The sequence below is a fragment of the Prionailurus bengalensis genome, chromosome B3, assembly GCF_016509475.1.
Source record: "Prionailurus bengalensis isolate Pbe53 chromosome B3, Fcat_Pben_1.1_paternal_pri, whole genome shotgun sequence".
Classification (NCBI taxonomy): domain Eukaryota; kingdom Metazoa; phylum Chordata; class Mammalia; order Carnivora; family Felidae; genus Prionailurus; species Prionailurus bengalensis.
This window is the reverse complement of record NC_057355.1, coordinates 134,377,358-134,391,759: the sequence shown is the minus strand read 5'-3', so window position 1 is coordinate 134,391,759 and position 14,402 is coordinate 134,377,358. Positions and strand designations below refer to the sequence as shown.

Genomic DNA, 14,402 nt, shown 5'->3' with positions numbered 1-14,402 from the left:
GAATTACCTTCGGAAAATGCCTTAGGACTAACATCCTGGCTGTCAGTGAAGTTCAGCTCAGTTTTAATCCATTTTTGGAATGGATTGTTTCTTTGGCTGTATACCAGATGAAATAGTTGGCTTATGTTTAAGAGCCAAGTCTTATAAAATAATAATAACTTAAACTTATCTAGTCCTTATTATATGGCGAAGGACTTCAAATTTATAAACTTTTTTGATCGTCCCTGTGTTCTATGACATGGGTACCATTATTTCCGTTTCACAGATGAGGAAACTGAGGCACAGACAGGTTTTTGGTTTTTGTTTGAAATAGCTTGGTCAGGGTCATCTTGTTAGTAAATGATGGGGTTGGAATGTGGACCCAGGTGACTGCCACCATGAGAGCCATGTGTGAATTTAAGTCACTGAAAGAAAGGCAAATTTATTATTGCACAGCTCACTCTGGGACTCAGAGCCACTCAGTGGATTCAGGGCAGAATTATATGCTTGATTTAAATATATTCTTTTCCCATACCCTGTCCCTTTTTCTTTTCTTTCTTCCCTTCTCTTCCCCTCCCATCCCTTCCCTTTTCCTTATAGCTGAATTCATTTAAATTAAATGTCCATTGATATCCTTCACTGAATCTCCAATAATTCCTTCTGGAATTATTCAGGTAAGACCAGCTGACTATTTGATAAGGATTTTACAGGAAACATGCCTTCCTTTGGAGGAATATTGCATTAAATTACATCCTAGGTTTTGCCCAATTAAGATTCTATGACAAGTGATAAATTAGATAAAACCCAAATAGAAGGACGTTAACTTAAATGAGGGCTTACCCCTCCAGTGGGCCAATTTAAAGCTTTACAATAAAAATGATATTTGCTAAAACTAATGGTGTGGCAAAGTGCTTAAAGTAGGGAGGAAAGCCTGAAGCCATAATATTAACTATTTTTAACATTTATTTATTTTTGAGAGACAGAGCATGAGCAGGGGAGGGGCAGAGAGAGAAGACGACACAGAATCCGAACCAGGCTCCAGGCTCTGAGCTGTCAGCACAGAGCCCTACACAGGCCTCGAACCCACGAGCCTTGAGATGATGACCTGAGCCGAAGTCGGACGCTTAACTGACTGAGCCTCCCAGATGCCCCTAATATCAACTATTTTTTTTATAAATTATTATTATTATTATTATTTTTACATTTATTTTGTTTTTGAGAGACAGAGACAGAATGTGAGCAGGGGAGGGGCAGAGAGAGAGGGAGACACAGAATCAGAAGCAGGCTCCAGGCTCCAAGCTGTCAGCACAGAGCCCGATGCGGGGCTCGAACCCACAAACTGTGAGATCATGACCTGAGCCAAAGTCGGACGCTTAACCGACGGAGCCTCCCAGATGCCCCTAACATCAACTATTTTTAAAACTACTTTCACATATCTGAAAGTAGGCACTTGATATATATCAGTAAGATTCTTTTTTTTCTCCTTTATTCTTTTCATCTGTTATAAAGTGCAGCTCTTGAAATCGGTTTTACAAAATGCACTTTAACGTCAGAAAACTCTGTAAGCATTTTATAAGAGATTATGTGAATGTCATAATACCGTTCGTTTTTAGTGAAAACAAAATAGTCATGAAGGGGAGACCTTAAAATTGTTTTGACCACTCTATGGACTAGGCTGGGGAGAGACCGTCAGGAAGTAACCTAGGAGGAGCCAGGGGAGACGATAAAGAGAACGGGTGTGTGTGAGTGGTGAGGGAGGCTTCTCAGGCACCTGTTGACTATGGGGAGGCAAAGGAGCTGCTGGGCCTCCACCAGGAGATGGTGGAGACAGATTTTTCTGGAAGAGGACAGTAGACAGCGGCAGCTCTCTCCTCCTCATGCTGCTCCCCACAGCATTAGGTTAACGAAAATTAAAAAAAAAAAAAAAAAAAAATACAGCACCAGTTGAAAGAAGCTCGTATTCCCACCCTCTACGTTCTGCCATTAACATCTTGCTGCCCTCGCCTGATCACATATTTATCTGTTCGTCCGTCCTCTAACCCACCTTGTTCATTTGATGCCAGCATCAGTATGCTGCCCCCTCCATGCTTCAGAATGCATGTCATTAACTAGCATTCAAGATTTGTTTCATTTTTTTCTTTTGACTTAAAATTTGCATACAGTGTAACACACAAATCTTCATGATACACCTGTATAATCCAGCCCCCTATGAAAATATAGAACATTAACGTGACCCCGGAACGTCTCCTCACGCTCTTTTCCATTCAGTCCACTCCCCATCTCCCCAGGGGCAGTTGCTGTTCTGATTTTTTCCCCATCATTAACTAGCGTTGCCTGTTTTGGAATTCCGTCTAAATGAAATCATGGAGTCTACACCCTTTCGTGTCTGGCTCCTTTCACTCAGTGTGATGTTTTGGAGATTCAGCCACATTGTGGCATTTATCGGTACTTCGTTGCTTTTCGCTGCCGGTCGTCTTCTATTGTGTGGCCATACCGTTGTTTATCTGTTCTTTCATTGCTGAGCGTCTGGACTCTGCAGTATTTGGCTGTTATGAATAGAGCTACTGAGAATATTTGAGCACAAGTCTTTGTGTAGAAATGCAGTTTCCTTTTTCTTGGGTGAATACCTAAAATAGAATCGCTGGGTCACAGTTGGTAAGTCTAAGTTTAGTTTACAGACCTTTCCCCGAAGTGATTGTACCAACTCACATTCTCACTAACAGCACATGAGAGTCAGTGTTTAATTTTAGCAGTTCTGGTGGGTATGCCGTGTATCTCGTAGTTTTAACTTGCGTTTCCGTCATGACTAATGGTGTTGAGCAGTTCTGCGTGTGCTTATTGGCCATTCATGTCCTCTTTGGTGTGAATTCCTTCCAGATCTTTTGCCCATTTTTTACTTGACTGTTTGTATAACATGCGTACAGAAAAGTGCACACTTTCCCTTAGCTTTTGTGCAGATACTCGGTGGTCCTGTGTTTGTAATTCTGGGGACATCTACATGTCCCATAAAAGCATTTTAGAACCCAGACTCTTTTCCCCTAGAGTAGAAACTAGCCAAATGTAATTTTGTCCAACATACTTTTGTTTCAGGACTAAAACTACAATTTTAGCCCTCTCCGTTTCCTTCTTAAGTGGAGATGCAGGACCACATTGAAGAAAAGGGACTGGTCTAGGAGACAGATGACACATTACCACCCAGGGTTTCAGTGTCCTTAGCAATAGTGTGAAAGGGGATGAGGATTTCTCCCTTGCCTGGGTATGTATGATTGTGATGATCGATGACAAAACGTGTGGGGCAGTACTTTACAAAGCTCCAGGAAAATAGAAATTACTAGAATCTGGAGGACAGGCATGATCTTAAATTCATGAGATGTTAACAAAGAATTGAAGTGTTTAGGGGAATAAGTCAAACACAGAAAAAGTTAATTGCTAATTCTCATATTTCTCTAAATAGAAACAGTTTGAAGGTGAGGTGAATTTGAATACATGCAGTTAACTTGTCTAACGAGAGCTGAGGTCTGCTGAGCTGAGCCTTCGCCTGTGCAGAGGCCGTGCACATAACGCCCTCGGTGTCTTCTTTTCTTTTGCAAATATAAGATACAAGAGGAAAGGAGACTCCTGCCTTGGCATTAACCCTAAGAAGCAGTGCATATCCTGGGAGGGGGCTGCCACAGAAAAGAAGCACTCACACAAGCATGTCGAGCGCTATTTCACGAAGAAGAGCGTGGGACTGATGAACATTGACGGAGTCGCCGTTGGCGGTAAAACCGAACCTCCCTCATCTGAGCCGGTCTCATTTATCCCAGTGAAGGGCTCGGATGATGTGGTTCCTCCTGTTACGACCTGGTTGAACCCTCTGGGGATTTACGATCAGTCCACCACGCAGTGGTTACAAGGACAGGGTCCTTCAGAGCAAGAATCAAAGCAGCCAGACTCACAGACAGACCGAGAGCATGCCCTGCTCAAGGCCAAAGTGGAGGAGTTTAACAGGAGAGTTCGGGAGAATCCCCGGGATATTCAGCTGTGGATGGCATTTGTTGCTTTTCAGGTAAGTGTCGCCGTCCCAGTTCTCTTACTGGAGTGACTGTCCTAGTTTGGGGAAAACAGATTTGCTGTGCCGCGGTTTTCGAGCCCCTGGGAGGAACCCTGGCACTAGGCGTTTGAGGATGATTAGACTGGAGCCCTCGCCCTGAACTTGGTCAGACTGAATAAACGCAGTGTGGGGTAGCGCGTGCTTCCGTGCAGAACTTGGGGGTGGGATGAGGGAGTGACCTGCTACTTGGGAGTGAGAAAGGGCTTCCAGAAGAAGGTGAAATCTGACCCGAATCTGGAAAGAAGAGTAGACGTTCACCAGGCAGGGAGATGTACCCGTGAGGTATAGACAGCGTGCAAAACACGCAGAATCCAGGGGAGAAGGTGGTGTTCACACCATTCCCTGGTCAGAGCTGTGCTGCTCCCGTCCCAAAGTACGTGGCTTTGTCTTCGTCCTGCTTCTCTGTTGCTGAACCACGTGTACCATTATCCTATTTTGCCTCACATTTGGCTGTTTTATTGGTAAAGTTGGCTCTTGGGAAGCAGTTTCCGAGATACTGCACCCTGGCTATGGATACGTGATCGAAGTTTGAAATGCCGGAGCGTAGGCAGGGAAATAAACGCAAGATCAAACATATCAGGTGACACAGGTGCCCCAGTAGCAGAGTTTCCACTCAAAAACAAAACCAAAACAGAACCCTGATAAATGCTTATCAAGAAAGCAGGACTAACGATTGATTCTGAGAGGTGACGGGCGGTGCGGCCCGGAAGGGCTGTGAGCATCTCTGTCCGGGCGGTGAGCGTTTGGGGCTCCCCTACTGCCGTTCGCATTTGTAACTTGATGTTTTCGTCTGGAGGACGAGGTCATGAAGAGCCCTGGCCTGTATGCCATCGAGGAAGGAGAGCAGGAAAAGCGGAAGCGGTCTCTGAGGCTCATTCTGGAGAAGAAGCTGGCCATCCTGGAGCGGGCCATCGAAAGCAACCAGAGCAGCGTGGACCTGAAACTCGCCAAGCTGAAGCTCTGCTCCGAGTTCTGGGAGCCCTCCGCCCTGGCCAAAGAGTGGCAGAAACTGATCTTTCTGCATCCCAACGATACAGCCCTGTGGCAGAAATACCTTTTATTTTGCCAGAGCCAGTTTAGCACCTTCACGGTGTCAAAAATTCACAGTCTGTACGGCAAGTGCTTGAGCACCTTGTCTGCCGTGAAGGACGGCAGCATCTTATCGCACCCCGCCCTGCCGGGCACCGAGGACGCCATGTTTGGTAAGAAGCCGAGGACCAGATCCCTTTGTCTGGGGGGAGCTCTCCTTTCTTTCGGCTTTCGTCAGAAATGAACACTGAGTTTTGCTTTACTTTAGAAGTGTCGACATGGATAAAACTGATTTAAACAAAAAAGTATTGGAATTCCTTGTGATTACCACAGATGTTCCCCTTTCCAGCTTCTTGATCGGGGGGCGGGGGGTGGTGGGGTGGGCATTAGAGCCAGTAAAGTTAGAGAAGTGTCACTGGTCTGGAAGTTCCAGCCTTTATGCTTGTTAACCGAGGAAACCTAGAGAAGTCTGGAATGTTCTGGCTGTCCGTGACCTTCTCTGTGGAGGTGCTTGTCTGGCCGTCTCCCCCGTTCTAGGATCTCAGGCTTTGGTGTTCAGGGGGAAACCCCAGCTGACTGGAGGTCGTTGTGTAGATGCAGTTCTTTTTCTTTTTTTCTTTTCTTTTTTTTTTATCTTTATTTGAGAGAGAGAGAGAGAGGAACAGAGGGAGAGGGAGACACAGAATCTGAAGCAGGCTCCAGGCTCTGAGCTGTCAGCACAGAGCCCGACGCGAGGCTCAAACCCAAGAACTGCCGAGTTCATGGAATTCATGACCTGAGCTGAAGTTGGATGCTTAACCGACTGAGCCACCCAGGCGCTCCCCTCTTTTTAATGTTTATTTTTGAGAGAGAGACAGAGCGTGAGCGGGTGGAGGGGCGGGGTGGGGGGTGGGGGGAGACAGAATCGGAAGCAGGCTCCAGGCTCCGAGCTGTCAGCCCAGAGCCCAACACAGGGCTTGAACCCACAAACCGCGAGATCATGACCTGAGCCGAAGTCAGACGCTTAAACCGACTGAGCCACCCAGGTGCCCCTGCATAGCAGCAGCTCTTATTTTGCTGTTAACAGTTCTGGTGGGTCCCAAAGGAGGCTAGAACATAAACTGTGTCCAGTAGTGAGCTACCGAAGGCAGCATGTGAAGCAGGAGCTGGAGAATATCACTCTTGACTCGAACCCTGGGTTTGCCCTTCCCTGGTAACCTTGCCTGTTCCTGAACCTGGTTGAGTGCCAGTTTCTCCCTCAGCACCAGTGGCATAGTACTTGTTTTGGAGGGTTATTGAGCACATTACCTGCACATTACCTGAGACAGCTCAGTGTGTGGCACACAGCAGGCATTTATTTGATCAAAACCTTGCTATTTCTCTTACCTTCTAAAGATAGAAATATATTGCTCCAGAAATAATAAGCACTTGCCACGCTGACGTAGAGTCTCATGTTTGATACTGTTCGCGGTATGCTCATACAGCTTAGTAGTATTTAGTAAATGGAATTGTACCACAGTTGAGACAAACCAACGTCTTCGAGCATGGAACCCTGATTTGCTTACAGCCGACTCTGAAGAGATGATGAAAGCTGCCGATGGTTACTGCCATCTAGCTTTCGGCACACTGCTCTGCTTTCTGATGAAAATCTACGTCATCCTTTCCCGAGAATTTTTCATGGCATAATGAGCTTTGAATATTTGATTAACTGGTCAGACCAACCTTTTGCCTTCTTTTCCTATAACATATGTAGTCTTTGTATTTGTATTCCACGATGATTTCATATAAAAATTGGGATAAATGTACATCATTTTATTACAGTACCATTGTGAATCCTTTTAATAAGGACATGTGTTATTACAGCTTTGAAATTACCACAGTAACTAAATTTGGAGAAAAGATATTCTCAGTGTGGAAATGCACATTTTTGTTTATTTTTTTTATTTATTTTTAGAAAGTGTGAGTGAGTGTGCACAAGGAGGGTAGGGGGTAGGGGGCAGGGGGAGAGGGGGAGGGGGAAGGGCAGAGGGTGACGAGAGAGAGAGAGAGAGAGAGAGAGAGAGAGGGAGGGAGGGAGGGAAGGAGAGAATATCTCAAGCAGGTTCCATGCTGAGCACAGAGCCCGATGTGGGGCCCGATCCCATGACCCTGGGATCATGACCTGAGCCAAAATCAAGAGTCAGAGACAACCGACTGAGCTACCCAGGAGCCCCAGAATGCATGCTTTAGAAGCTGTGTTCTTTCCCTTTGATGCTGTTAACCAGGAGTCTCCCTTCTCTCCCCGTTTTCAGGTCTCTTTCTTCAGCAGTGCCACTTCCTGCGGCAGGCTGGTCACTCTGAGAAGGCGGTCTCTCTGTTCCAGGCCATGGTCGACTTCACCTTCTTCAAACCCGACAGTGTGAAAGACCTGCCCACCAAAGGACAGGTGGGGGTTCTGGTTGCGTGGCCCACCTCCCTCTCTCCTCCCTGTCCCGTTCTTCTCTCTTCTGGGGGCAAGTGTGGATCCTGGGAGATGGTGCTGGTATTTTTCAAATAGCCTGTCCTCCTTTGTATCAGTCTTGCTGAGAATTGTTTCTCAGAGTGTTGTGGTGATCCAAGGAAAATTCCATAATGAAGGTGGTGAAACATGGAGAGATGAAGGATTCCCCCCTTCCCCATATAAAGACTCACTATGTCCCCCCTTTTTTCTTAGGAGCTTTGTTTCAGTGCTCATTGTCCTCACCAGGCGGAGAAACAATTGTTACGCCTCTGAAGTCACATCTTACTCTGTCCTACCTTCGTGCCTTTGAAATTCGGTCTTCCGTCATTTCCCCAGTTAACATTTCCACCACCTAAGATCTTCGTGAGAATTGCAAACACTGTTACTTGGTGGTGGTTTGTCAACACACGTCCTAACGGGGGATCTGTTGTCATTTAGGTGACACATGAACATTGCCCATCTTTGTGATGTGGAAGCAGTAAAAACATCCTACCACAGAGCCGTATAAGAAAGCCTTCCTTTCCCTTTTTCCTTGGAAGAAATCTCAGTTTCCTGCTTTGCGAAGGGGCTCTGGTGGAAGATGGGTAGGATAGCTGAATTTATGGTGAACTTAAACAGAGGTCTTGAGAGGCTGAGGTCTCCATCTTGTGGAATGTCCGTGAATTGCATTTGAAGACTATTTTTATCATCATTATTTTGATCTGTTTTTTCCTAGGCAAAATTGGGTTAAAGAATATTGGTTAATATTAGTATAACTGGTTAGCAGTATGATAAGCCAGATAACAACATTATTTTAAGACGTGCTTTGCTAGTTTAGGAATATGCCGTGCCGTAGACATGAGTCTTAGCTGACTGCGGGGCACAGGGTGTGTGCTTGTGGGGGCAGGATCGGAATGGCCCTCATCGCCGCCCTTTGCCGACACTCGCTGTCTGTGATGAGGACAACGACTTGTGGGGAGGGCACTGCCCGGGACTGTGAAGCGTCAAGAGCCACTCACCCGGAGTGTCCACTGTTGCACACTCTGGAGATTTTAAATATTAGTAGCACATGTAGTCTCAAAGCACTTGCAAGGCAACTTTGAAATAAGGCTTTTTCTTTGATGACGTACCATATCTTTATAACTGAGAGACATCGTTACCATACACAGCATAACATCAAAGAAGCAGAGTCTGGTCTGTTTCAATGGGATGAATAAATTGGTTATCACCGTCACACTAAAAAAAAAAAGATACACTTCTTTTTCTTGAGTGACTTTCTTCGATCCCTCCTGTAACAAGACCTGTGGAGAGGGGGGTGGTCTTCCCAGCTCCCCTTCCCGAGGCGGCTGACGGGCCCTCGGTGCGGGGACCCAGCCCTCTTCCCGGTGTGTGTGGTGCTCCTCCAGGCTCAGGCTGGACGGTCCTGCGGCTCCTGGGCCGTGGGCCACCTCGTCCTCTTCAAAACGTTTCTTATAAAAGCTTCCATTGAGCAAGTCGTTGGTTCACTTTTAAAGTCCTTATTGTCAGCTGATGAGATGATTGCTCTCCTGTTCGTGGCTGTGATCACTTCTCTTCCACGGGGAATTACTGCACTGAACTGGGGTCCACACACAGCGGACCTAATGCCCCAAACGCATGAGAGCTGAGGTGTGATCCCAGGGCCTGGCTTTAACACGCAGGCCATTTTCTTCACCGGATGCCTGCCATGTGCCTTTCTCTGCCGACAAGCGTTTATTGAGTCCCTACCATGTATTGGGCACTGTGCCAGTTAGGAACACAGCGTTGAGAGGTCATGCCATCAGGAGCTCCCAGGCTGTCCTGTTGAAACTTTGAATCAACCCCCTTCCCCGCAGAAGGTCTGGAGAGCAACATGATTTCAGGTATTCAGGGGCCCAGTGGCTTTAAGGGAACTGGCAGTGTCACTGTTCCCAGTTAGACTGTTCTACAGCAGGGTCAGAGCTGGGAAACCGTTCCTCTCCCACTCAGCTGGAGGCACTTCTCGGTGACCACGGCTGGTCTTTTTGTCACTGGTTCTCAGAAGTGGTAGCTTGTCACTTTTTGCCGTATTGTGTTCGTTGTAAGTCACTGGGTCCAGCCCTCGCTCAGGGGTGTGAAAGCCACAGAGGAGGGGTCAGGGTCCTGGGGGGCTATTTTGGAGGCTGCCCACCACACTACGTAATTAGTTTTTTCTATTTTGGGGATGTACCCCATATCTACTAGGAAGACTGATGGCGAGCAAGATTTCTGCCATGAGCCCCTCTTAACGCCAGTCAGAACGCACTCTGCTCAGTGACTCAGCAGTTTTGTACAACTTAGGCTAACCTCCATATTTTCAACCTGAACAGGTGGAATTCTTTGAGCCCTTCTGGGACAGTGGGGAGCCCCGGGTTGGCGAGAAGGGCGCCCGAGGCTGGAGAGCGTGGATGCACCAGCAGGAGCGGGGCGGCTGGGTGGTCATCAGTCCAGGTAAGGCGCCTCTCAGGATGCGTATGCCTCCGCCTTTTTCTTCTGGAATGTGTTTTCATATCTTCGTGATTATTTCTTTATATGTGTAAGCTGTTTATTAGTCCTGAAGAACATTGAATGTCAAAAATACGTTAAGTGGTTGCATTTGGAGAATAGACTGTCCCTCACCCTTAGGGTCTTTCACCCCTGGGTCAACCCCCCAGGCCTTTGGAGGGTTCGAGTTTCTTTCCAAGGGCAGTAATTTTCATTTTTCCTTTTATAAGGTTGCTCCTGAAATCCCCCCTCTCCCTGCCCCATTTAGTGTGTACTTAAGTCAGTCTTTCTGTTTCCTTGGCAGTGGACAGACCAACAAATCCTTTGACAAACACTTGCCTGTTTAGGAATACTGTGAAATATTAACTAGCATTTGTGTAACTCATTCTAAGTGACCCCAAAGCACGTTCCAGATTTACACCCTAAGACACCACTGTCCAATAGAAACATAATTCAAGCCACAAAAATAACTTTACATTTTCTAGGAGCCACATTGAAAAGGTAAAATGGTGGGGCGCCTGTGTGGCTCAGTCGGTTAAGCGTCCAACTTTTGCTTTCGGCTCAGGTCATGGCCTCATGGTTTCGTGGGTTTGAGCCCCTCATCGGGCTCCATGCTGACAGTGCGAAGCCTGCTTGGGATTTCTCTCTCCCTCCCCCTCTCTCAAAAAAATAAATAAATAAACATAAAAAACTAAAAATAATAATAAAAAGGTAAAATGGTGAAATTAATGGGAATATATTTTGTTTAACCCAGTGTGTCAAAACCTTAATATTTCAACATGTAACTAATAATTTAAACATTGAGATAGTTTGCATTTTTTTTTTCATACAAGCTCTTTGAAGTCTGGTGTGTATCTTACACTTTCTAGCACATTTCAGTTCAGACTTGCCACTTCCAAGGGCCCCGTAGCCGCATGTGCACGGCTGTCGTACTGGCCAGCGCAGCTCTCAGCTCCTTGGGATTTCACACCCTGGTTTTGTTGAAAGTGCAAGGGGGTCCCTCCTCACACACGTCACCCTTCTGGCTGCGGCGTCTTCACCTGAGGCACGAAAACTCTGGATTAGCCGCGGTCAGTGTGTCTGTGCCGCGCTCCAGGCCGGGTGGCCTCTCTGGCCCTTCAGGTGCCCGGAGCAGCTTTGCTGGGGGCAGCGCCATCAGCGAAGGTCACGCTCGCTTGGCTCAGCTACTTTGACTCTCCCGGAGTGTTCTCTCCCAAAGAGAACTGGAACCTTCTTCAGGCTCACCAGGGGTTCCTATATGAAGAAAAATGACCTGCAGGGCAAAATGCTTGTAGGTGTTACCCTCTTAAGCCAGTGAGTCTGCAAGACCCATGAAGGACCAGAAAATGGAAGTCTTTCTGGTGGTAACTTCTCTTTGAGTTACCAGCTCAGCATGCCTCTCTGTGTTTTGGCTGCTTTTTTGTTTTTGTTTTAATGGGCAAGACTCTTAAAGTGCATGGAATTTATGTTCTAAGGTTTACCATGTTCTGTGAGAAGAAAGTAGAATTCTCCTAGCAGTTTCCAGGGACCAAGTTAACATTACTTCTCCGAAAAGTGCTCAAAGGCCCAATAGTTACTCATAATCAGATGTGAAGTTTGTTTTCCCAGAAAGTGGCAAAACCTTGATTTTTAATGTCAAGTTACGGACATAAGTTGGCGTTTCCGTTACGGAGAATCTTCTATTAAGTTAAGTGAATTTAGTGGGATCCTTCCAGAAAACCAGCAGGATCAGAAGAAAGGCTGACCGTTTCTTGTTTCCAGAAAAATGAAATGATAACTATTCTTTGTTTTTGCTTTATTTTTAAGTTTTCTTGTCCATCTTGACAAGGTCAGCATTTAGAGTGTAGTTGGTATTTATCATTGATTCTGAGGTGTTTCTTCTTCATACATCACAGCTTATTTCTTCTCTCTCACCCTCACTTTCTGTTAGTCTGTGTTGTTACATATTTATATATGTCTTTCCAAAACCATGTAATCTTTTGAATTTCTAATGTAATAAGTTCAGGTATCTAAGTCTGATGTGTGACTCACAGGTGATTTCTCTTAATGGTGAGAAGTTTTCAGTGTGGTTAAAGGGTTACCTTAAATGTAACTCTTTAGAAGGTGATAAATAGTTAAATTTTACCTTTCTTTGATAACTCAGAAGAGTGTTTAGATAGAATATTGAGTTTATTTTATTTATTTATTAAAAAAATTTTTTTAAACATTTTTATTTCTGAGAGACAGAGAGCATGAGTGGGGGAGGGACAGAGAGAGAGGGAGACACAGAATCCCAAGCAGGCTCCAGGCTCCGAGCTGTCAGCACAGAGCCCAATGCGGGGCTCGAACCCACAAACTGTGAGATCATGACCTGAGCCAAAGTCGGACACTCAACCGACTGAGCCATAGATAGAATATTGAGTTTATTTATTTATTTATTTTTTTTTTTTTAATTTTTTTTTTCAACGTTTATTTATTTTTGGGACAGAGAGAGACAGAGCATGAATGGGGGAGGGGCAGAGAGAGAGGGAGACACAGAATCGGAAACAGGCTCCAGGCTCTGAGCCATCAGCCCAGAGCCTGACGCGGGGCTCGAACTCACGGACCGCGAGATCGTGACCTGGCTGAAGTCGGACGCTTAACCGACTGCGCCACCCAGGCGCCCCAGAATATTGAGTTTAAAATGCAAATGTACAGGGGCGCCTGGGTGCTTAGTTGGTTGAGCATCTGACTTGGGCTCAGGTCATGATCTCATGGTTTGTGAGTTCAAGCCCCACATTGGGCTCTGTGCTGATAGTGTAGAGCCTGTTTGGGATTCTCTCTCTTTCTCTCTCTCTCCCCATCCTCCACTCGCACTCTTTCTCTCAGAATAAATAAATAAACTTTAAAATGCTAATATACACATCATGCCTTTAAATTCTCTGGAGTTCTTGTTACTCATTTATTTTGAAATAGAGATTCACAGGAAGTTGGAAAATACACAGGGAGGTTTTGTGCCCCCTCCCCCCGCCCCAGGGCCCACCAGCGACTGTGCAGTTGCACAGCCTGGAAGTGACCCTGGGGCGGTCCCCTGTGTGCGCGCGCGTGCGTGTGTGAGTGCGCGTGTGCACCCGCGCATCTCATGGCTTGACGAGCTCTCATTTGCTTGCGTGTTTGGTGCTGTGCAGCCTAATCGCAGGCATGGCTTCCTGTAGCCACCCCCGCTGTCGGAGAACGATTCGTCACCACCGGGCTCCCTGATGCTGTGCCTGATAGCCATGTCCGCCCCCACGCCCACCGCAGAGGACCACTGATCTGCCCTCCACCCCTGTTATTATGTTGTCACGTTATTTTACACGTTAGATACGTGGAATCATAGGGCGTGTGACTTTTTAAAACAATTTCCTGTTGTAAAATACACACAAAATGTACCACTTAAAAAACATTTTTAAATATATGGCTCAGTGGCATTAACTACATGCACACTCTTGTGCAACTGTCTTCACCTCTGTCCATCTCCTCAACCTCCTCATCTTGCCCAGCTGGCACTCTGTACCCATTAGGCAGTAACTCCCCATTCCTCTCCCCACCCTACCCCACCCCGGCTGACGGCCACCATGCTACTTCCTGTCTCTGAGTTTGACCATTTTAGGAACCTCAGATAAGTGGGATCAGACAGTACTTGTGTTGTGACTGGCTTATTCCACTTAGCATAATGTCTTGCAGGTTTGTCCAACGTGTAGCATGTGTTAGTGCCTCCTTTTTTTTTTTTTTTTTATTAAATTTTTTTTTTACTGTTTTTGAGAGAGACAGGACATGAGCAGGGAGGGGCAGAGAGAGAGGGAGACACCGAACTCAAAGCAGGCTCCAGGCTCAGAGCTGTCAGCACAGAGACTGATGAGGGGCTCGAACTCACAAACCGTGAGATCATGACCTGAGCTGAAGTCAGACGCTCAACCGACTGAGCCACCCAGGTGGCCCTCAGTACCCCCTTTTTAAGTCTGAATGACATCCGCATTTTACTTATCCGTTCACCTGTCCACGGACACTTGGGTTGCTTCACCTTTTGCAGCTCTGAACATGGAGCACGTGTCTCTGAGAACCTGCTTAGAGTTCTTCTGCACGTGTGCCCAGAAGCGGCAATGCTGGATCACGCGGTAGTTTTAAAAACTTCTCCGAGGCACCGCTATGTTGTTCTCCAGAGCACTGTACCATCTTCTGTTCTCCCCAACCTGTGCACAAGGGTTCCAGTTTCTTCACATCCTCACCAACATTTGTGTTCTGTGTGACTTCTTAAGATTGACTTTTTTTTTCACCTAGCATCATTCCCCTGAGATCCGTCTGAATTGTTGCACGCGTCCATAGTGTATTCACATTTACTGTGAATAGTAGGTGTAGACGAATCAG

At 46.4% G+C, this 14,402-nt stretch overlaps 1 protein-coding gene across 5 annotated transcripts in view; it reads left to right on the top strand.

Moving 5' to 3' along the window:
* NRDE2 (NRDE-2, necessary for RNA interference, domain containing) overlaps positions 1-14,402 on the top strand; it is a 51,511-nt gene that overhangs the window by 22,272 nt on the left and 14,837 nt on the right. For all 5 annotated transcript variants that reach the window (XR_006293468.1, XR_006293469.1, XM_043556828.1 and 2 more), the window contains 4 exons: positions 3,577-4,027; positions 4,869-5,274; positions 7,372-7,505; positions 9,884-10,004. Coding sequence is in view for 3 of the 5 variants with exons in the window: in XM_043556828.1 (XP_043412763.1) it covers positions 3,577-4,027; positions 4,869-5,274; positions 7,372-7,505; positions 9,884-10,004 (1,112 nt within the window). In the remaining 2 variants the exon portion in view is untranslated. The remainder of the gene's footprint in view (positions 1-3,576; positions 4,028-4,868; positions 5,275-7,371; positions 7,506-9,883; positions 10,005-14,402) is intronic.